The 24999-nt window shown below is 32.8% G+C and overlaps 1 protein-coding gene and 1 long non-coding RNA gene across 14 annotated transcripts in view; one reads left to right on the top strand and one right to left on the bottom strand.

The window, feature by feature from the left end:
* The window catches only part of SPAG16 (sperm associated antigen 16), a 911935-nt gene that overhangs the window by 656482 nt on the left and 230454 nt on the right, over positions 1-24999 (top strand). For 10 of the 11 annotated variants that reach the window (XM_077885066.1, XM_077885063.1, XM_077885062.1 and 7 more), the window contains one exon: positions 15022-15148. In XM_077885066.1, coding sequence (XP_077741192.1) covers positions 15022-15148 — 127 coding nt within the window. Of the gene's footprint in view, positions 1-15021; positions 15149-21566; positions 22676-24999 lie in introns of those variants that run through there. The other variant, XM_077885071.1, reaches the window with a different exon arrangement.
* LOC144305922 (uncharacterized) overlaps positions 1-24999 on the bottom strand; it is a 188600-nt gene that overhangs the window by 95785 nt on the left and 67816 nt on the right. The window lies entirely within an intron of this gene.

Genomic DNA, 24999 nt, shown 5'->3' with positions numbered 1-24999 from the left:
CCTGGCGGCCTTAGATCACTATTCCCTTTTCCTGGATCATTCTTCTTCCACATAACAGCTTGTTCTCACAAATCCTTCGGCTCTTAATTCAAAGGCCATTTTCCCAGTGAGACCCTCCCTGATCAGGCTATCTACATTTCAACACTCTGGCAAACATTCCTTGTCTACATTTTTTTAAGGAAAATATTTATTCATTTACATGAGAGAATGCGAGGGGACAGATGGGGAAAATTCCCAAGCACTGTTATGAATCCATATAAACTTGCCTGGACCAGTAAGTTTACTGAGTACAGAGCCTGGCGTGGGGCTTAATCTCACAACCTTGCAATTAGGATCTGAGCTGAAATCAAATGTCAGATGCTTAACTGACTGAGCCATCCAGGTGCCCCTACATTTTTTTTTTTTATTCTCCATAAATGTTATTAACATTTAGTATGCCACATATTTCACTGATTTATCTAATTTATTACATGATGCTCCCCCAGAAGTACAAAAGTTCCATGAGGCCAGAACTTATGTTTTGTTCGTTCCTGTATATCCACCACTTAAATCAATGCCTAATAGCTAGTAGGCTCAATCAATACTTCTCTGAGGAAGTGGTAGGTTTCCTACTGGTCCAGGAAAGTTTATATGGATTCAGTCAAACTCTTGCTTAGACTTAAGGCACATACTAGAAAACCACAGGAAGGTATGTTCATTTGCTTTTCAGGGTGTCAGGAATGCAACTTAGCACTTGAGAGTACCTGCTTAACTCACTGAGACTACAGGCCTTCAAATGTTCTTTTCAACATATCAATATTTATGCTCAAAATATATAACTTTTTTACATCATATACAAAATTCATATATCTCAGTGTGAGATCCAAAAGCTCTTCAGAATTTTTACACATTGTTAACCTCATCATAAATTCATCATATCCCCCATAGTGAAATATGTTCATTTCTGCTTTTGTGCTTTGACATTATACCGTTTTCAATAATAATGATTCCCTCCCACCTACTCTTCACTAATAATATCTCTTCATAATCTTAATCTATTTAAAATGCTATCATTTCACAGAGTGCCTGGATGGCACAGTTGGTTGAGCATCAGACTTGGTTTCGGCTCAAATGGCGGTCTCAGGGTTATGATCTCAGGATTGAGAGATCGAGCCCTGCCTCAGGCTCTGTGCTCAGTGCAGAATCTGCTTAAGACCCTCTCTCCTGGGACGCCTGGGTGGCTCAGTGGATGAGCATCTGCCTTCAGCTCAGGACGTGATCCTGGGGTCCTGGGATCAAGTTCCGCTTTGTGCTCCCTGCAAGGAGCCTGCTTCTCCCTCTGCCTGTGTCTCTGCCTCTCTCTGTGTGTCTCTCATGAATAAATAAATAAAATCTTAAAAAAGAAAGACCCTCTCTCCCTTGTCCCTCTACATGTCCCCCTACACACGCTCTCGTGTGTGTCAAATAAATAAATAAACCTCGAAAAAATAAAATAATAAAATAAAATGTTATCATTTCTAGAAAGCTGCATTCACTTGATGCACCTATCTTAAGACTTTATTCCTATAAGAAAACTCTGGTGCCATAGGCTTGTTAGGTGTTCAATTTGTACTCTAAACAACTCTTTACCTACTTCCAACATTTAACTTTGTGTTAAAATTGCTGGATTATTTCTCTCTCTCCAACAAATAAAGATAAGCTCCTTTAGAGCTTATATCCATTGTATCTCTTGTTCCTGGCCGTAAGCCAGAGACATAGTACAGTTTGATAATTATGTGTTTCTTTATATACATTAATTGCCTTCATCTATTCCTAATTATTCTTCTGCCTTCTACATTTAAACACCTACTTGCTCAATTTGTTCTTTGCTACTACTTATTTGTTGATGCTCTGTTAAAGTACTATTAGCTCTTTCAGAGTGTTCTACCTCAGTAACAGAAAATGCACTTTCAGCACTTTGGTGGTACTTTATGGGATTCCAGTCCCTGAAGCATCTAAGTCAAAGTGTGCAAAATGTTCTTCTTGTTAAGACCTCATGAGCTTGGATGCTCGAGTCAGATTGGTCGGATTTGAATCCTGAGTGTATGTTTAACTGTTTAACTAACAAAATGACTTTGGACAAGTTGTATAACATTGTAAATCTTGGTTTTCTCATCTGAATCATAGGATAGTATAAACTAACCACAGAGAAGAAAAGTAAAATAAAATAAATATAAATCACTTTGAAGAAGTTATGATGATTATGTAGTATATGGCATTGTGTACTCCGGATGCTACATAATTATTTTTGAGATGTCCAACTCCCAAATCCATAGGACATGGTTGGTGACATAATATACCAAGACCCAAAAGATTGACCATGGCATAAGGAAGAAGCATATAGAGACAAAAGCTATCTTATCTACATCTTTCCAATGTTTTACATTCCCCCCTTGAACATTCCCAAATTTTACATTCACTTTCCATTCTAATTCCACATTTTTTTGGTCTTATTTGTGCCATTAGGGTACTGAAGAAATGGTGTAATGAGCTAATGCTTAATGCTGCACGGCCTGTCCTCAGAGACACACTAATGTATTAGTACTAAAAATGTTTGAAATACTAATTTTCCTCCTAATGAGCCTAAACATTTTATTATAGTTATACCTTAATACCAAGTTGCAGGTCATTACCTTCACATATTGAAAGCAGCTGATGTTTCTAGGGCTTAATGTTTCTGCCATTTGCTTGATGACCCCTCCTTCTTGCCCATTTTACATAGTAGAATTTTAGGAAATGAAAATTAGATCACTTGACAGGTATTGTGTATGATGTTTTGATTTCATTATTTATTCATTTAAAAATATTTTTCTGATTATAACAATTAATATATGCTAATTCCCTGGAATTTGAATTTTGAAAATGTGAAAAGGAACAAATAAAATAAAAATGATTCATCCTAAAGATAATCAGTTCTGATTTAGTTCCTACCAATTTTATTTTTAACATATGCTTTGTGTGTGTGCATCAGACAATGTAAACAATTTTGTTTGCAGCATCTTTCATTGAACTACGCATGTATGTTTCCCCCGTATTAAACACCTTTGGAAATACCATTGTAATTCTCAAAATAATAGTTTAGTTATATAATTGTAGGGTATAGTTTTATGTATATTCATACATACATGTGTGTCTATTGATCTATTTATGAGAATTGACTTCTTACATTTTTACTGCCCCATCTTTTTTTTTTTTTTCTATCTTGCAAAGGTTTACTTATTTATTATTTATTTGAGATTAGAGAGGAAGAGGGAGAAAGTAGACTCCCTGCTGAGCAGGGATTCCTAATGTAGGGCTGGATCCCAGGACCCTGGGATAGATATGACCTGAGCTGAAGGCAGAGTATTGACTGACTGAGCCACCAAGGTACCCCACTGCCCCATCTTATAAATGATAATGTGAAGAACATATTTATGTCAAAGATTGATCTGATTTATTGACTTATTTAAATTCATCCAGATGGGGGGAATATATTCAATATATTTAAATACTTTTTTAAAGGATTTTATTTATTCATGAGAGACACACAGAGAGAGAGAGAGAGAGAGAGAGAGAGAGAGGCAGAGACATAGGCAGAGGGAGAAGCAGCTTCATGCAGGGAGCCCAATGTGGGACTTGATCCTGGGACTTCAGGTGGCCCAATATATTAAAACATTTGTGATATATTATGCTATATTAGTTTCAAGAAATAGAATGTAGCATATGGGTTCAAATCTCAGACTCTAAAGTCAACCATACCTATACTTTAATCCTCACTCCAAATTATTTTACCTACATAATTTTAGGAAATTTACCTGGGGTCTTAAATCCTATTTTTTCTCATCTGTAAAATGAGATTACTGCACATAATCAGATACTATTATAAATAGTATTAAATATATTTCATGACAATAAAAACTATTAATTTTCACTATCAGTTTGTACTCCCACCAGGAAAGCAAGTCTATTTGTTTTTCTGACTCCTTATCATTATCATCATTTAAAAAATCTATTCTAATTTGATAGGGAAAAAAAGACAATTTCAAGTGAAAAACCCAAACTTGGGGTGCCTGGTGGCTCAGTTGGTTAAGAGTCTGACTTGATTTGGGCTCTGGTTGTGATCTCAGGATCGTCAGATTGAGCCCTTTGTGAGGTCCAAGCTCTCTGTGTGGAGACTTCTCCCTCTCCTTGCCCCTCCCTCTCTTCCTCTCTAATTAATTAATTAATCTTAAAAAAAAAAAAAAAGAAAGAAAGGAAAACTCTGACTCAAATTAACCTAAGCAAAATTAGGATGTTCATTGCCTCATAAAACTGAATTTCAGACAGGTGAGGTGGCATCTGACATTTAGTTTTAGCTAACACCAATATCCAAATGCCACCAGACTTCCTGAATGCTCGTAATCCTACCAATTTGTTGATGCATGATGCTGGACCTAGACATTAGAACTAAGATTTTATAATATATATTACGCATTTTTGACATCTTTTAATTGGAGAGGAAAGAACTAACTTCTCTCAACATTAGTTTGAAAAATATGAGGAAAAATATGAGGAAATATTCTTATTGTTCCTACTTGAGCCAGACACCTTCCCCTTAAGCAGTTACCCTATCCATAAAGATGGGTTTCCATGAGGGGATGACTTAGTTCTTCAAAGATTAGTAACGCACGGTCACTAGAGTGATGATCTTGGCCAGGCTAGTGAGACTAGCTGGATGTATTCCATCCATAATCACTGAGCTGAACTATATTACTAGGGTTGGTGAAAAGATTTTCAGGTGTTTGTTAATTTTTTCCTTTGTCTACTGGTCTCTTGAAGAGCATTTTCCCACTGGTTTAGTGTTTGTTTGTTTTTTCTCTTAATTTTTTATTGTTTTTTGTGGAATTTATGGCAATTTTTTTCAAAATTTATATATTTAGCTGGTTTTTAAATTTATATTGTTCCAGAAGAGAACTTCACTGAAGAATTCACAATTAATATCAAGTTCTTCATAGCATTTTGATGTGGTTTCTTTAATCTTTACCGTGTTTTGTCTCCCTTTCATTTCATAATGTTGCTTAATTATGAGTTATTTTTACTTTGTCACTATTTCTTTTTGTCTGTTTTTGACAGATCTTTCAATTTGTCTGTCTACATGTTCTTTATAAAGACCAGCTTTAGATTTGGTTGTTCTTCTCTTGTTTACTATTTTAACAGTTTTGTTTAATTTTGTTATTTTTTCTATAAATTTCTATCATATTTTAATAATTTATTTCTACTTTTTAAAATTTCTTCTGTAAGGAGGGTTCCTGTAAGGGGGGTCTCAGCAGTTAAGCATCTGCCTTTGGCTCTGATCATAATTCCAGGATCCTGGGACCGAGCCCCATGTTAGGCTTCCCACTCAGCAGTGAGCCTGCTCTGTCTCTCCCTCTGCTCTCTCCATTTGCTCTCTGTGCTCTCTCAAATAAATAAATAAAATCTTTTAAAAATTTTTAAAAAATAATAAAATTTCTTCTGTAGAAAAGAACATTCAGTTTCAATTGTTTATTTTAAATATTTTTAAAAATCATGTAAAAGTATGAATTTCTATTAATGATAGCTCTAGCTTTATTCAACAAATGTAATATGAATTCCTTTATTTGAATTAGTTCTAAACTTGTAAGTTATGTGTGATTTTATTTAGCTTTCAAACTTTTTTTTCAATTTTAGTGTAATTTTTAGTTTCTAATTGCATCAATGCAAGAAAATGAGACCTTTATAACATCTCTTCTTTGGCATTTCTTGAGCTTTATTTTGTGACTTGTCATCTTGCTAATTTTTGTAAATATTTCACATATACTTGATATTATATATTATGTATATGATAAATATTGTTTTCTATTTTAGATTTTTGTTTTTTAGTTGAATATTTATTTATTTATTTATTTATTTTTGTATCTGGCAATGTCTGGTAGACACGTATTAAAATATCCCCTCGGGATGCCTGGGTGGCTAAGTGGTTAAACATCTGCCTTTAGCTCAGGGCATGATCCTGGAGTCCTGGGATCGAGTCCCACATTGGGCTCCCTGCATGGAGCCTGCTTCTCCCTCTGCCCATGTCTCTGCCTTTCTCTCTCTGTGTCTCTCATGAATAAATAAATAAAATCTTTTTAAAAAATTAAAAATTAAAAAAAAATAAAATCTCTCCTCACTTGGATGAATTATAATTTATCTTTATAATTAGGATAACTTTTGTTTTATATTTTCAGACTTTGTTTTAGTTACATAAAAATTTATGATTATCACATCTTGTTAATAGTGTTCCTTTTATTTTCTAGCAATTAGATATAGTAATTCTTTTCATTCACTTAAATCTGTTTTTTTATATTGATACTCTTGTACCAGCTTCCTGTTAATTGATATTTAATGATTTAATTCTTTATTTTTACTTTCTGAATATTTTGTTTATTTTTGTTATTGTTGTTTTTAATGTTTCTCTTATAAGTTGCACATAGTTGGAGTTTTTGTTATTTTTTAAACAATTGTAATTATCTCTTATTTTCAATTTCTACATGTGTATGTGATTATTTATAAAATTGGTAATTATTGCTATTAGAACTTACTGTGTTTTCCACAGTAAGTGGAAATTTTTTCCTTACTTTTTTCAAACTTATTTCCTGTTTTGTTTTTTTATTTGTTTGCTTGTCTTGTTTCTTAAATTAAGACTAAAGTTAAGGTTGGACTAGGGTCAGAGCTAGGATTTGGTCTGGGCATTTTCTCTTTTATATTGACAACCAACTAACCTTGATTAAAATACTTTGACTTTCCAATATCTATGCTCACCATTATATATCTGATGATACAGTTATTAATATTTATGATAAAATACAATTAGAAATTATTTTCCCATATTTAGATTTAAACTATTTTGGTCTGAATGTCTGAAGATACTTTAGTCCAGAGCCCTACTAGCTAAGTAAACAAATTTAGGGTAAGTTTTATTTTCCCATATGATATGGGCATATTCCACTGGTTCTTAACATCTAGTTTTTGTCATCAATCTAGTGTCTTTCTTTTATAGATAATCTATAATTTTTCTCCTGTAGATAATTTTGTCCTCATCCATAATGGCCCACATTTTTCATCTAGGTGTGATTTTATTTTTATGCATTATGCTCAATAGTTGAGTGCAGTTATTCTGAATACATATTTTTTTAAAATTCTGGATAAAGGATCCCTGGGTGGTGCAGCGGTTTGGCACCTGCCTTTGGCCCAGGGCGCGATCCTGGAGACCGGGGATCGGGCTCCCGGTGCATGGAGCCTGCTTCTCCCTCTGCCTGTGTCTCTGCCTCTCTCTCTCTCTGTGTATGACTATCATAAATTAAAAAAAGAAAAAAAATTCTGGATAAGTTTCAGTCTACTATTATGCCTTCAAATACTACTCTTTTGCTTGTCTGTACATTCTCTTCTAATACTTGTTAGACATAGAATACCTTCTCCATACTTGCCATGTCTCTATAATGATCTTCATGCCTTCGTCTTTTTTTATCTTTACATCTGCAATCTAGCAGAAGTTCCCAGTATATTCTTCCAATTCACTATCTTTTCAACTCTATCTAAATATATTCTATTAAGTTTTTTTTTCTTTAATGACTAATGTTTCAATTCTCTTGGTCTTTCTTAAGTCATTTAGACTATTTTTTGTTTCATTTATTTTTCTTTAACGAGTATTAGCTCTTCATTAAAATCTTTGAGACACTTATACTTACTTAAAAATCTTTTTCAGTTTTTCTGTAATTTCAATGCACCCAAATTACTTTATCTTTCAATTATTGGCTATCTTTATTAGCTTTAAATTTCTTTATATGCTATGGGAAAAAAATCTGTAGCTTCTTTTTAGTTAGGTAAGAGGAATGGTTCGCTCTTTTCCCTTCCTTTGTCTGTCGTACTTTCTACTTGTGCTTACTCCTCCATAGCTTTTAGTAGTGTGGCTATTTCCTTTGTCACAGGTATCCCAGGCCAGTAGCCCTAGGATAAGTCTTACATTTACAAGTCAAGAATCCTGCCTTCTAGTATTGGAAAACACACATCCAATCACTAGGGTTTGTTACTTGGTTCAGATCCAGGTTGTAAGACTGTAAAAACTACAGATGACTTAATTATATAGCTTTGTATAAATTGTAGTTTCAAATAGCATTAGCCAGCAACTTTTGTCAGCTTCATATTGTCAGTAAAAATTTCATTACTCATGGTTTTAGCAAAAAGGTGGCTTTTAATTCCATCTGACACAAAACATTCTTAGTTCCTACCTTACAGAAGCTGAATAACTAGGACTTGCTTCTGAAATAAGAGCCCAGAGGCCTATGGTTTCATCCCTAGTCTCTATTTTGTGTTTCTGTTTTATTTTTTCTGTATTGAGGATTATCCTTATTATTTATATGATTCTTTGAAATATTATACTTAAAAAAAATTTTTTTTTCAGTTTCACTCTGTCTTGGAATAGCTCTGTGGTTAACACAAATTCTAGAGCCAAACAAGTGCAAGTCTTGATTCTTCCCCTTTTAACTGCAAGGACTGTGGTACGACTATAAAAGATGAAATATATAATTATTGGGGAATATAATAAGGAGAAGAAAGAAAAAAGAATCTGTTTCTCATAGAACAAATAATATCAATTTTCTACTATTTCTTTCAGAGAATAGAAACTGAGGGAATAGTTCCTGACTCAATCTATGAAGTCAGCATTACCTAAATACCAAAACCAGACTAGGATATTACAAGAAGACTACAGACTAATGTCTTTCATGAACATAGGTACAAAAGTCCTCAACAAAATAATACAAATCAAATATAACAGTGTGTAAAAAGAAAACTACACCATGGCCAAGGGTGATTTAAAAGAAGAGCTAAATTAATGGAGAGATGTTCCATGTTCACAGATACTAAGACTCAATATTGTAAGATCCACTTCTTTACAACTTTATCTATAGATTGAATGCAATCCCAATCAATATCCTAGCAAATTACTTAAGTATATCAATACTTGGATCCTAAAGTTTATATGGAGATACAGAAGTCTCAGAATAGCCAACACAATATTGACAGAGAACTACGGTGTTAGAAGACAGACACAGCTGACTTAAGACTTACTCTTAAGCTACAGTAATCAAGATATCATAGTATTGGTGAAAAAATAGTCAAATCAGTAGAACAGAATAGGCATCCCAAACATAGACCCCCATAAATACAGTTAACTAATCTTTGACATAGAAAGACAAAGCAATGGAACAAAAGCAGACTTTTCAACAAATAATGCTGAACAACTGGATATCCATGCAAAAAAAAAAAAAAAAAAAAAAAAAAAAAGAACCTAGACACAGATTTTACACTTTTCACAAAAATTAATTCAAATGGATCACAGATTTAAATGAGAAGCTATAAAGCCCCTATAATGATAAAATAGGACAAAACCGAGATGACCTAGGGTATGGCAATGCCTTTATAGATACAACTCTAAAAGCATGATCCATGAAAGAATTAATTGATAAGCTAGATTTCATTAAAATTAAAAACTTTTGATCTGTGAAAGACAATGTCAAGAAAATGAGAAGACAAACCACATACTGGCAGAAAATATTTGCAAAAAACATCTAATAAAGGACTATTATCCAGAACATAAAAAGAAATTCTTAAAACTCAGCAATAAGAAAATAAGCAACCCAATTAAAAAATGGGCTAGAGACCTCAACAGATCTCTCACAAAAGAAGATATACAGATGGCAAATGTGTACATGTTGGGATACTCCAATCATATTTCACAAGGGAAATGAGGGAAAAGCAAATTAAAATGAGAGATCACTATGTATCAATTAGAGTGGCCAAAATCTGGAACACTGACAAAACCAAATGCTGGTGAGGACATGGAGCAACATGAACTCTCATTCTATGCTAGTAGGAATGCCAAATGGCACAGCCACTTTGGAAAATATTTTGATAGTTTCTTACAAATTAAACATATTACCATACCATCTAGCAATCATCTTCCTTGGTATTTACCCAGAGGAGATGAAACTTATTTCTACACAGAAACCTTAACACAATGTATATAGCAGCTTTATTCATAATTATCAAACCTCAAAGCAGCCAAAATGCCCTTCAGTAGGTGAATGGATAAACTCTGGTACATCCAGACAATGAAATATTATTTAGCTATAAAACAATAAGCTATCAAATCCTAAGAAGACATGGAAGAAATTTAATACATGTTACCAAGTGAAAGAAGCCAACTTGAAAAGACCACACATACTGCATAGTTCCCACTATATGGCATCCTGGGTGATTATGATGTGTCAGTGTAGGTTCATCAACTGTAACAAATGTACTCTTCTGGTAGTAGAAATTGTAAATTGGAGAGTCTTGTGTGTGCGAGTGAGGAGGACGTAAATGAAAAAACCTATGTGTCCTTTCCTCAATTTCAGTATGAGCCTGAACTTGTCCTTAAAAAAATAGTCTTAAAAAAAAATACAGGGCAGTTTTTATAAATGTATATCTTCATTTAATCATTGGACATAAGTATTATATATTTTCAATCAGTGTAACCACAATATATCATAAACTTTTCCATGTTTTACATTGTTTCTATAGTTATTATTTTTATGGCTTGATAATAATGCATCCAGAGTAAATATTCTTACATATTTCAATTATTTATTGAACATTTACTATGTGCTATTCAAGGTCATGGGAATGTACTCCTATGGCAAAGTACCCTCATTTACAGAATTTACAACATTCTCATATGTGCATAGTTGATATATAATCATTCATTTGACTTTTATTATACCATGTAATTCTTTGAGACAAAAACATTATTTTATCATATTATTCCACCTTGAAGAACCTTTGCAGAAAAGAAGTAATGTTATGGACCTAAACATATTTTGCTTTTTTACATGTTGTTGTTGTTCTGTAAATTGACTTTTCCAAAGAAAAAGAAAGATAAAGGTATAAAAGTGTATATGTGTGTGTGTGTGTGTGTGTGTGTGTATATATATATATATATATATATATATATATATATATATATATATATATGACATAGTGAGTTGAACCAAGAAACTACTTAGCTAATTCATCAGGGTGAAGGTTTAGAGTACAATCAAATTAGACCTGTGTTTTCCATAATAAATTAAGATCCTCTATATTTCTTCTTGACATGCGATATAAAGATCAGACTTCCACATAGAATATCTTAGTACTATATGACATTTCTTACCCTACCTGAAAAATAGCCTCTTAACCCCAAACTGATGTATATGTCCGAACTTCTAAAATTTGTTTTCAAAAATTATATGAAGCCATAAAATATCTTAATATTAAGGAATACTATTGGTTTTTGAAAGTAGTTTTTAATTATACATTATTTATAATTAATTATATATTTTAACCTCATTAGGATCCCAGTTTTCTCCTTTTCTCTCTTTGTTTTATAATATTTAAATATGCTGGGAACCTCTCTGCAGAGGGAAAGCAGTTCAGTCTGCTTGTCTTGCTGCTGGTGGTGTCAAGTTTGCTTAAACAATGCCTCTGGCAGTTTTCTGGATCCACAGTAGCACAAGGGTTTATGTCTTCTATATTAGATTATTACAGATCTCACTTGTTTACATTTTATTTATTTATAAATAGTGCTACTTTAGTTTTTATCCTATTCTTTTCTAATTTCATAATGAATTTGAGATGTATGAAAAGTTTCAAAAGTATGAACACTTGTGAACCTATGCTAAATGTTCTCCGATATGTTTCCAGCAGCCTAGATGAAGCTAGCTTGATTTTGTGTTGCTGTGCTCTAACTTATAATTAACTTTATGTCTATCTGGCTTCTCTCACTATAAGATCTTCAAAGTGGAGGTAGAAAGGCTTTCACTGGGGCAGTCAGGGGTTGTGACTCTTCCCTCTCACCTCGACCACATGCTTCATCCGCTTTGCTAAATTCTACTTGCTTTATGTCACTGTTTGAATCTGCAATTGCAAAAACATTTTTCTTCTGAGTTTTAGCTCATTTCACATTTCTATATGGGGGGATCCTTTAATATATTCATTCATTCAGTGGTCTATTCAAGATCACATGCCAAACATGTTGCAGGAAGACTGCCAGTTCCTAGGAATTCAGTATCACAGAAACAGCCACATATATCTAAATCTGAACTTTTTTGAGAATTCTATGCAACTGCCTTTAGTATCTTCTCTTCCTCAATACGAGTTGTACTGGTACGAATGACAATCAGAATTCTATTTTAAGGAGGTTCCTAAAATTCTTGAGTCTACTTTCTTTAAGATTGTCATACAGTTCCATGTCTCGATAAAAAAAATATCTTCTTCATGAAAAATGATCTTTCTCTGTTTAAATGCCTAACTATACCAGGCCTTTGCTTTTTTTACCGAAGTTGTAGATAAAATGTCTGCTTTTTCCTTTAGGTTGTTAGGTAATCCTTTTTCCACATTTCTCCATCTTGAGATCATTCAGAGCTCACACTCTGCAGTTTGGATTGACAGTGTTTTAGTACGTTCTATGTCATGGAAGGAGATTGGCAGATGGGCCTCCAGTTTTTCTGAGATGGGAAGAGGAGGGATATAAGGTTGTCAAGATAATTCCAAGTTTTTTGGCTCTAATTCTCTGCAGCTTTTCTCTTCCTTTAATCTAAGTGATTCAGAAGCATGAGATTTAGAACTAATGTTTATCTTAAGAATGCCATGGACGAACTTGTATTAAAATGAAACTTCTAGGTAAGCCCCACTGAGGCATTCATTATCTATTGACTTAACAAGTTTTTTTTTTTTTTTTTTTTTTTTTTGAGTTCTACAATGCTCCTGGCATTGTGATAGGCACTGCACCTGCCTCACTGGCTGATGGAACATAGCAAAGCTATTCTTTCAGTATCAAGAATCTCTCAGTTATCAAACTGAACTTATTTCTACCACTTATTAAGTCATTCTATTTGTTTTGTTGTAACGTATATTTTGTCCTGACTTCTAAGTACCTTGGGGAATGTAGAAATTTGCCTAAATGATGTTACTCAAAATTGTTCATAAAGTATGTACTATATATTAATAAATCATTTAGTATAGTACTTGATTCATTAAAAGCATTTAATAAGCATTGACTCATTATTTTAATATTATCAAACTGTTATATATTCATCTTTTTTGGCAGCAGTGGAGGCTAAATGTAAAAATATTAAAAACTATTTAAACATTCATTTTCATCTTCAAAAATGGGACTATTTCTTAGTGTATTTCCTCACTATTTAATATTTAGTGATATAAACTACACTTTAAGATTTCTGTAACCTGCCTTTAGTAAGTGAGAAGTGCCTCTAAATTAAGTTACCATTATAACTTATCTATTCTGTTCTCAAAGTTGAAAAAAAAAGATTTCATTCTGTCACCTCTGAAGGATATTTGAAAACCCTTGTATCTGGAAAGGATTTTTTTCTAATTTCTAGCATTAATATTCCCTGCTAATACTGAGAATTGGTCTTTTCTGAAAACTAAATTCACTGATTCTTCACAATTCTTACAATACATGTTTACATATTTGAAAACATTCCAAGTTCTCCATGTTCCTTTTAAGTCATAAAAAAGATTAAACATCCCATTTATTAGACTGGGGACAAGGTTGTATTGCTTTGCCAGGGACAACAGTTATAGAATATTAAAACTGATAGCATTTGTTGCATTACTGGCTTGTTTAGGGAAAAACAGAGTCCCCTTGGACTGTAATACAAAATGCACATTTTTTCCAGAAAGAATAGAAATTAAGAAGTAAATGAGAAAAAAATCATATGAACTGGTTCAAAATGATAAAGATAATTGTACAAAAATCAAATTATTATCTTTAACATTTTAGAATATTTCAGAAAAAAGCGAGAGGACGATTTTTGACTTGACATTAAAAATAATTAAGTTGGAGCTGAAAGGGAAACTATCGAATTGGAAATGGTATAAAATATAATCACATCATAAATATTATGTATGAGCCTGATATGGCCAATATTCATTTTCAGTTGATAAGTGGACACCAAAATTAAAAGATATTATGATAAGACAGTAAAGATTGTGAGCAGCTAGACATCAGAGACCCTTCTTACTCATCACTTACTCATCATCATTTATTCCACTCTCTGACATGAAGTGGATGCTCGATAAGCATTTCCTGAGAAACCAGCAAGAAGGCTGTAGACAGGCCTTGAGCTTCAAACTCATGTACCCGAGCTGGTACTTCAATGCTGGGAAAATAGCCACACTTGTTCCCATTACACTTGAATCCATCCACAATCCCTTTTATTTTCCATGCCCTTTCTCCAGTTATCTTCTTCCTTATCTCATCGCATATTATCAAAATATCCCCAAATGTTTCTAATAATGCTGTCTCACAGATCACAATATGTACAGCTTTCTTGCCATCAGTTTCACCTGGACCCAATTCTTGTCCTACCATTGTAAAAACTTTTCTTTCCTTGTTTCTATTTGTTCTCCTACTTCTGCTTTATTTTTATTACATCTGAACTATAACTAATCAGTGCTAACAAACTACAAGCATATAGAGTGAGGTGCACTTTTAGTGCAATGGTTTCATGTGTAAAGGTAATTTTACGTGTAGATCACATATATTATGAACATGATATATATACATATATATTAGAAGAATTACATGGATATGTATATCTTTATTTTATTACATATTTTTATATAATTAGAATAATCAAAATGATTTCCTAAAAAAGTCATCTTCCAAAATTTACTATAGGAATTTATATATATGTAAATTATCACTTTATTTTTTTTAAATTATCACTTTATAACAATTTTATGTCCAAGACAAAAATATAATGAACTCTCTTTCATTTAGAAGAGTGCATTCTAAAAAAAAAAAAAAGAAGAGTGCATTCTTATGGACTTAATCAAATTGTAACACAACTCATCCTTGTTGACTAAGTTACTATATATATTTATATATATGTAATATATGTATATATGTATATAATTTCTCTTTTTAATACTTTAAAGGGTCACATGATAGCATCCTGTGATGCTTGTGGAGTAACAAAACTATGGGACTTTCGGAAGCTCTTACCAATTGTGTCCATTGATATAGGTCCAAGTCCTGGCAATGAGGTGAACTTCGATTCATCAGGTAGGATATTTTTTGTTTACCATTTGTGACCAAGCTAACAACTTTAACATTTATTCTGAAACTCTTTATTGTTTCCACTTTAAATTTATTGTTTCCACCTATGTAAATTTTTATTCTAATGTTATATTAGAATATATTATATTTTACATTTCTTAATATGTCACGTTATGAAAGCATTGTATTTATCATATATGTAAAGGAAGAAATAACAGAGGGAGTAAGTGTGTGCTGATATAGATAACACAAATTCCTAGCAGTATCTTGCAAAACTTTGGAGTCTATATCCTTTAGAATCACCATCCAAGGTAAGTAAATTGGGTTTTATGAAGGCAAAATGGCTACAAATAGGGAAGAACAAAAGTTTGGCAAGACTTAAAATACATTTTTAATGGAATATCTTAGTTTTATAATTAATAAATTATTGTATATTCTTTTAATTTTATAATTTGAGATGTACATTCATCTTATTGCATTCATGTACAATAATTATCATAAATTATAATAATTGTAATATTATTTGATTATGCTTAGCATTTTTTCTGCAGTAATAAACATTGTCAAACAGTTGAAATATTTTATATTTGCTATTGATGAATAATGTAGCAACATACAGTGTTTCCAGTTATCTATCTAAAAGATTAAAATTAGTCACATCCATATTTTTTAAATGAGAGCTTATGTTAAATAATGTGTATCTATTATTAGACAATATAACTTTCTTTTGCTAGAATGATACATGTTTTAAAATTTGTTAACTTTTGTGAGTTTTTTAAATCAGTATTTATTTGTAGTAGATCAAAGTTATAGAGATGGTAATTTTAGGTGAATAAATAGAAATAGAATACATAGAAGGGAAATAATGTTTTATTTAAAATTGTACATACTAATTCTACAGTCCACAAAGTATGTATATACTAGGAGTTATTCTGGAGATTTATCATTGTGTGTTTCATAGGACTGTTTTCATGCTATCACATATCTAAAATTTAGAATTCAGTAAGTTTGTCTTTTTAATGTGTTCCCATTACAGATTGATATATAAGCCTAATTACAATGGCTTCTTTAAAAATGTTTTTAGTAATTTCTTAACATTAAGTCATTGATGGTCTGCCAGAATTAAAAAAGGAAAACATTGTATAGAATGAAACATCCCAACTATGAGAATTTCATTTTATAATATGAAGGCCTATTAAAATTTCAATTTATATTTCCAATATACTGAATCTGCACTGACATCATAGTTCTAAAGGAACTTTAATTTAGTTTTAATACACATGTTTAATAAAAATTTACTGATAAAAAACACTTTACTGGTAATATACTTTAATGTGAAATATCTATCTATATATCCATACACAGATATGTATATCTGTTACCTGTATATATATATATTACACTATTATTTTCAATGACAATCAATTTCTACCTTAAGACACTTTTTTCCCCCGTGGGTTCACCAATTAAAGTTAATTAAATTAAAAAAAAAAAAAAAAAAAACACCACCACCACTTATGAGGTGCTTGGATGGCTCAGTTGGTTGAGTGTCCTACTCTTGGTTTCAGTTCAGGTCATGATCTCAGGGTCACAAGATGGAGTACCTCGTGGGTTTGGTGCTCAGTAGGGAGTCTGCTTATGATTCTCTCCCTCTCCTTCTGCCCCTCCTCCCATTTGCAGGAGCTCTCCCTCTCTCTAAAATAAATAAATTTTAAAAAAGACTCACTTAATTTTAATAAACATTTTTACATTTTTAAATCTCTTATTACCTTGAGCTAGAATTCAAGTATTCATGTCCTTGAACTTTGAATTCCAAAATTTCAGTTTTTGGCTGTGCTTGCTAATTAATAGAAGTTAAAGAGTATTTTGAAATGCTGTACAACTAATAAGAGATATGTATTTTACTGTCATTAAATACAGTTGCCTCTTGTTTTCTACTGTCCTTGTCATTGGCCCAAATTTCTTTTGTATGCATAGTCAGGCAAACCTAATTTAAAATTACTTTCATACAAGTCGATATCATCGTAAAGTCCTTGGTACAACAGACCTACTTTTCCTCTCTGTGACTGGGCATACTCTTGATACATTAATATAAGAAAATTAATATAAGAAAAATGTAAGAATCAAGGGCAGAATAATGAGAAACATAAAAGACAAAAAGTATAAACTAGGGACCCTGTTCATGAAAACATTTTATCAGTTTGAGGGGATATAATTTCAACCTGACCTTCCCATCCCTTTGACCGTTTCTTCAAGGAACATACTATAATTAATTTTAATTCTCTGTGTTTGAGAAATCAATGTCATAAGGCTTTTTCTCATTGAATAATAGGAAATGTGTGCTTCTATAGAAAAGTCTTCACTGACTCTTCATTTAAAAAGATTGAAATATATCAAAAGTTGAAGGAACTAGGGATAGCAAAGCTCTCAGTCTGAGGTCCTGAACAGAGAGATGAAAATCACAATGTAAAATACCAGAAATTATGTTGATATAAAGAGTGTAGAGTGAAATCAAGAGTAAAACAAAATAAAATAAGGATAGGGACACATACTATCTAATATACATTTATTCAAGAAAAGATTAAACAAAAGTATAACAAACATATCGTGAAAATATTTGGACTATGAGGATCAAATAAAATCTAACCCAATAAGCTCAAAATACACATTAATTTGATATACTTTTATCTATTCCTAGCAGTTAGCAAATAAAAGCATATATGATACAACCATTTTCCACAAAAATACGAGTATATTGACACTATTGCCAACAATTAGCATTTATTGAGGTTCACATTAGTTAAGTTGGGCCAAATCATGTTTTTACGTTGAAATTCTGTAACAGAATTAAATTATGCAATTATATACAGTTAGGACTCAACTAGTGTGAGACGGGCTCTGGTCTGTTATCTCAGCTATGTTCTTGGGCCTAAGGAAAAGATACTGAAAACATACATGTAAAATCATCATATCATATAATAAATGTGGAAGTACTGATAGCATTCTGTGATATTTAATATAAAGAATGTGAGTAGTTGTTAGATATTCTAAACAATCATGGTAGAAACAAAAATTTCTAATAATTTTTCTTGTGTCTGGATCAGTTTAATTGAGGGGCATCTTGAGATTATGAGGCATGGTGTTTAAAAAGAACTATTTCCAGGCAGCCCTGGTGGCTCAGCGGTTTAGCGCCGTCTTCAGCCCAGGGCCTGATCCTGGGGACCCCGGATCGAGTCCCACCTCAGGCTCCCTGCATGGAGCCTGCACAGGGAGCCTACTTCTCCCTCTGCCTGTGTTGTGTCTCTGCCTCTCTCTCTCTCTCTCTCTGTCTCTCACGAATAAATAAATAAAATCTTTTAAAAAATAAAAAACTATTTCCATATAAAGTAACTTATCTTTATAAATAAGGAATTTCTTAACATTTCAATTTCAACACAGTATAGAAATAAATTGGAGCAGAGGTCATTGAAAGTCTGAATGTTGTCCATAACATTTGATTTCAAATTCTTATATATATGAAAATTGCCTCAATATTTATTATCTCTTAAGTAAATATTTTCATTTTGAATTTATAAAGATAAACATTTACCATTAAATAGTACTTTGTATGTTTTAAGATTGAGATTCCTTATAGTGTATCATTTTAAAAACATATCTTTGATAAATATATTTGAAAATTGGGATGCCTGAGTGACTCAGCAGTTGAGTGTCTGCCTTTGGCTCAAGACATGATCCTGGTCCAGGGATTGAGTCCCACATTGGGCTCCCTGCAGGGAGCCTGCTTCTCCCTCTCCCTATGTCTCTGCTTCTTCCTGTGTCTCTCAGGAATAAATAAATAAAAATCTTTTAAAAAATATTTGAAAATTAGTCATTTAGGAAAATAATATAGACTATAATTCAGACCCTTAGTTCTTTACCATCTTTTAATGTTACACAAATTATTTAATTTCCTTGAACATAGTGTCCTCTTAGAAATAATGGAGGAAGGGATCCCTGGGTAGCGCAGCGGTTTGGCGCCTGCCTTTGGCCCAGGGCGCGATCCTGGAGACATGGGATCGAATCCCACGTCGGGCTCCCGGTGCATGGAGCCTGCTTCTCCCTCTGCCTGTGTCTCTGCCCCTCTCTCTCTCTCTCTGTGTGACTATCATAAATAAATAAAAAAAATAAAAATAAAAATAAGAAAAACAAAACTGTATTATTAGAAAAAAAAGAAATAATGGAGGAAGTAATTGTCTTACAGTGTTCCAATGTGTTTCAAAGGGATACTGCATATCCTATAATGAGGAAATCCTAGTACAGTCACCTACCATGTTTAATCTTAGTGGAAGGAGTCTTAGAAGCCTTCTTATTCATTTTAGGAGTGAGAAAAATGTGTGAACATATTGTTGTGTAAATAAGATACCCAAGGCTGTGTACTACTGTAGGCAATTTCTAGTAAAAGTGTAAACACCAATGAATAATAAATGTTAAAAGAAACAAAGATCCAAAGGTCCTTTTAGTGTAATTTTAAAAACTATTTAAATGGTTAAGAAGTGAAGTAATATAAAATATTGTATATATGTATAATTAAAATTGAGATTTAAAGCTGTATGTGTCATCACTTAGAATTTAGTTTTTCTGTTGCTATAAGAAATCAACCTCTAGATATTTAAAAGAGGAGTTTTACGTGGCATAGTATTACTTACATGTTTTATTTGCAAATACATTGCTTGTGACATATACAGATTATCTGTGTTTATAGATACATACATATATTAGTATTGTAAAGGAGTAAGTGTTCCTTTCTCATTAAACTGAAAGCATTCTGGTAATATAATGCTACATATTTTTGTGAATATTCACTATCTAAATAATATCTCTCACTTGGCATACTCAAATGCCATATGTTTTACCATTCAAAAATGTATTACTATTTCAGAAAATGTTAAACGGGATTGCATAGTAAAAGTAATAAAAATGAACTGTAAGAGTTTATACATAAACTTGTCCACATCTCTCGTTTCATCATGTTTTTATATAGTTTAGCAATATTTTCCCCTCCTTTGTAAAAGACAATTCCTGTACATTTGCAAAAAAGTCACATCCCTAGAAAATGCAGGAGTTGAAGTTTAAGCCAGCTGGGGACTTTCCAGTAGGAAGCTTATCAGTATCAGATCATCAAAATGGGCAAGGTTTCTCACTATTTGGAGACGATCCTAAATATTCTTCATAAGCAGAGCTATAATATACATGCTAAAATAAGAGATAAAATGACCCTACTGGAAAATATAAAAAGCATCAGATCCCTCTGAAATTTTTCAAACATAAAATAACCTCACAATCTTTGCTTCACAATCTATTTATTGGTTTCTTTTAGTAAAAGCTACAGTTCATTGTTTTGTATTTAAAAAACAGATTGTGGTTAATTTCCTCTGATGGAAGCAGTGTAGCTTAATGGAGAAAGCACTCACTTGGAAGCTAGAAGCCCTGGTTTTCAATTTTGTCTCCACTCCTTACGAGCCAAATGGTCTTGGTGAAATTTCTAAATATTTCTGAGCCTTAGTTGCCTTGTAGGTGAAAATTCAAAACCTATTGGAACTTTCATTTCCAACCAAGATCAGATTTACCCTATCACGTGAAACAACTAAGAAAATAAACAAATACATGAAATAATGGTTTTCAGACATGGAATACTGAGCAATGAGAGAGAATAGTACCTGAGCGAGGGAAAATAAATAAGATGAGCCCTCTGCCTGCCCCAGAATTCTCAAGGACCAATGGAGACCAAAGTGAAACCTGGCAGTCTTTCAGAATTGAGGAGATAGAGTGAGCAGTCCAGGGAGGCCAAACCAGTTTGAGCCTACAGAACAGAGAGAGAGTTCTGGAGATTTGTAGAAGAATCTCTCCAGTCTTTAGCTAAATAAGGATCAATATCTGACAGACTAAGATGGTGGGAAAATCTATCTGAACGCTAACAGGAAAAATCCAGAGATCACGCAAGCTAGGAATAGTTTGTACATCCACCAACCAAACTGGAAAAACCTGGCAATTCGGAAGAACAGCAAGTAGAGCAGAGGTTGGCAACCTATCCCCATGGACCAGCTTGACCTGTATTTAGATATAGTTTTAATGGAACATAGCCACACCCATTTATTTACATATTGTCTAAGGCTTCTTTCGTACTACAAGAGCAGAGTTGAGTACTTGCAACAGAGACTACATGCCCTAGGAAATCTAAAACATTTAATATATGGTCCTTTACAGAAAGAACTTCTGTCCTAGAGTCCTTAGAAGGATATGATCTCAGTAGGGAGGCAAAATCAACCCATACCTCTGGATCTAGTCCCTTTGCCGATGTGTTTGAACCATCTGAGTTGGCTCCTTAAAGACCTATTTAATCTTTTCAAAACTCAATGAAATTGTTACAATTGTCCCTTTTTTACAGATGAGGAAACTGGGAAATAGAGAGGCTAACAAGCCCAGCGATACCTAGCTGATCAAACATAGAGTCAGAATTCAAATCCAGCACGTCTAATTCCAGAAACTAAAAGTTGAACTTTATATTATTCTGCCTCTTGTTTTGCTAATAGTATTCAGTTTCATACATGATTCACTTGCTATGAATATTGAAATAATTCCAGTAATGACCAGTTGGCAGTGTTTGACTCAAAGCTGGCTAAGGCACAGAAGCCCGTCACTAGTTGTCAATTTGTGGTATCTGAAAGAGAAACAACAAAACAACAACAACAAAAGGAATCTCCCAAGAATAATAACCTAGTAGTAATAAACTAATAATCAGCCAGGTTTCTCATATGTTTTCTGCACACGGGGGCATTTCAAGTGCCTGTATCTTACTAAATTGGGACTAGAACTCCAACTCTACCCCTCAATATAAAACTCTTTTCAGAGAATCAGGCAGGGCTGGATTATGTGAGCACCCGCAGGGCCTCTCTTTCTGCCATTTATTTCAATCCTGCCCTGATTAGAAAGGGAAATAAGAATGGAAGAAAGGAAGCTAACTTATTCTATCTCTAAGGCACACGACAGAATTAACCTAAGTTGCTCCTCCTGAGAGCAAGTCCATTCTATGACATCAATTTCCCAGGAAAGTAAGCCACAAAGAGAGAGGATAAATTATGAGAGAAGGGGTGACCAGATGACCCCACTCAATTATTTATAATCCCATTATTTTCTTCCCTATTTGTGTGGGTCTATTGTGTATACAAATCCATTTTGTGCATAAGTAGAATATGGGCCTCTCTGATCCTGGAGAAAGGAACTGGGAGAACTGAAGGAAATCAGATTATGTGTCTCCCTTGGAGACCCAAGTGTATGACTAATGTCTGGAATGAAGTATATTATGCTCTAGGAACTGGGCAAGGTGCTTTTTCTTTTTTAATCATCACAACACTATGAGTTTGGTGCCATTTCTCCCATTTTAAAGAGTTTTGAGAGCTTTATTTACACATACATATTAATAAACCTACATGTCTATATAGTCCTGAGAAAGCCTGAATTGCATTTCATTCCATCTTAAGCTCGAGGAAATTGTAATATTAGAGGTAATTTTATTTAGCCTACAGTATGTATGGAAAATAACATCCTAATAAGTTTTCAACACCTTAAACACTTTAATTAAAGGCAAACTGACCAGAGATATATTAACTCATGGATGACATTCATAGTTGTACAAAGTATGATGGCCATCAACTTGTTCTGATTGGCCTACCATCCGTTCTGATTGGATTGGTGACAATGCCATAGTAGTTGCTAAGTATTTAGATTATCATCTCCAAAATGGACTATAAATTCTGAGAACTAAAATGCATTTGAACTACATAAATTATGACAGATTGATATAAATAAAAGTTAGTTGCTTTTTCAAAATATAGTAGAATTCATACACATTACAAAGTCTTGTTCTTTCAGATTATGTTTGAAAGGTTGTCTACTTTATCTAATGACATCATTGCACAAACTATGAAGCCTCCCTTATGGAATTGTATCTACAGTTTTAAAAACAATGTTTTCATATCACCAGTATTCACCAATATCTGGATTTGGATTGATTTTTGGAAACATCTAGAAACTACTGCCACTTTAAGAGTCAGAAAAAAGCATTTGAGTGAGGCATAAGATGAGGCTCTAAAAAATTGTATTCACCTATGATTTGTAACATGAAATTGAGCAGGACAACTTGATCTCTGTTGACTTGAACCTTATCATCTCTAAAAAGAGAGGTTTGGATAGATGACTTAATCAACTAGGGTTATAGCCTATTTCACATTGTATTTCCCTGTATTCATTAGCACATGGTGTCCTGAGATAAAAAAAAAAATTCTAAAATAGAACTTAAATGCGTTTTATATTCCTTAAAACTTGAAAATAAAATATCCAAATATAAGTGAAATATTCCACTCTCCCTTGATCCAAAAGAGAAATACAATTTGTTATAAAAGTCAAGATTATTTAAAAATTGAGCCTCAGGTTTAAATGACAGCTGTATTGCTCAGCAATACAAAACTTTTATTCTTGCACACCCAGCAATACAGTCATTTTCTGTGGCGATAGGAATTTTGGCAAAAAAATGCATAAATCTCAACTTTTTAATGAATTAATGACTTGATCAAATTCTTCTTATAGGACTATGTGAGATAATAAGAATCTGGCCCATTCTGATTAAATCAGAGGTGAACATAATTTATTAATCTTACCAATTACAGCACTATACGGATGCAATCAGCAATTGCAATTGCCTAGATGATTCAAAGAAGTTGCAGTTAGTTGTTAATTTCTTAATTCTGTGCAGTATTTTTACAACAAGTATAGTTATAATTATTGCTTATCTCTCTGGTATAGTTGTACTACATAGAAGTATAAATATAACATTACAGGCATGTCAAAAAGGCACTTGGAAATGTTTTCCTATGTAAATAAAATGTCTCCTTGGAAGTTGTTACTACAAAGCTTATATACATAATTATATACAATTATATACAAACAATTTAAATCTGGCATATGTCCAAATAATGACAAATTCTAAATCAGTGTCATCATATTTAATGAAGATTTGTTTTGTAGTATTAATTTAAGAAGCATTTTTCAAATGCATTTACTGTAGTTATATACATATTAAAATTAATGTGCGGGATCCCTGGGTGGCGCAGCGGTTTGGCGCCTGCCTTTGGCCCAGGGCGCGATCCTGGAGACCCGGGATCGAGTCCCACATCAGGCTCCCGGTGCATGGAGCCTGCTTCTCCCTCTGCCTGTGTCTCTGCCTCTCTCTCTCTCTCTCTCTCTGTGACTATCATAAATAAATAAAAATTAAAAAAAAAAAATTAAAAAAAATAAAAATAAAAAAATAAAATTAATGTGCTAATGCCTAATTATTCTTCAACACATTTAAGAAATCAAAAAGATTTGTATCTGTGTAGAAATATGAGAAATTAGTTCCACGAATCGCTATATCTTAATATCTAGGCAGTAATATATCCCAATGCCTATAATTAGCTATGCCTATATGTTTTCAGATGTAATAAAAATTACATGTACATGCTAGCGTACGTCATTTTGAAATATGACTAATGACATATTTACACATATATTAATCAAGAAAAATGTATTTGTGTGAAGAAATAAAGCATAATCAGACCTTTGAATTTTTCTAAGGGGCACACAATTATAGTATAAAGAGGAATGTGTTATTTTACTCTAATGGCATATAATAGTTATTAGATTTAAAATTAAACAGTTAAAATTTGCAACCTACACATACTTCATGGTCCAAAATCAAGTAGCCCAAAAATTTGTTTTCTTTTTAATAGACTGTGTATACAAAATTGAATAGATAATCATCTTTAATTTGCCAAGCTGATACT

The sequence above is a fragment of the Canis aureus genome, chromosome 36 (assembly GCF_053574225.1).
Source record: "Canis aureus isolate CA01 chromosome 36, VMU_Caureus_v.1.0, whole genome shotgun sequence".
In the NCBI taxonomy this organism is placed as follows: Eukaryota; Metazoa; Chordata; class Mammalia; order Carnivora; family Canidae; genus Canis; species Canis aureus.
The sequence above is the reverse complement of the archived record's forward strand: the minus strand, read 5'-3'. Positions and strand labels throughout refer to the sequence as shown.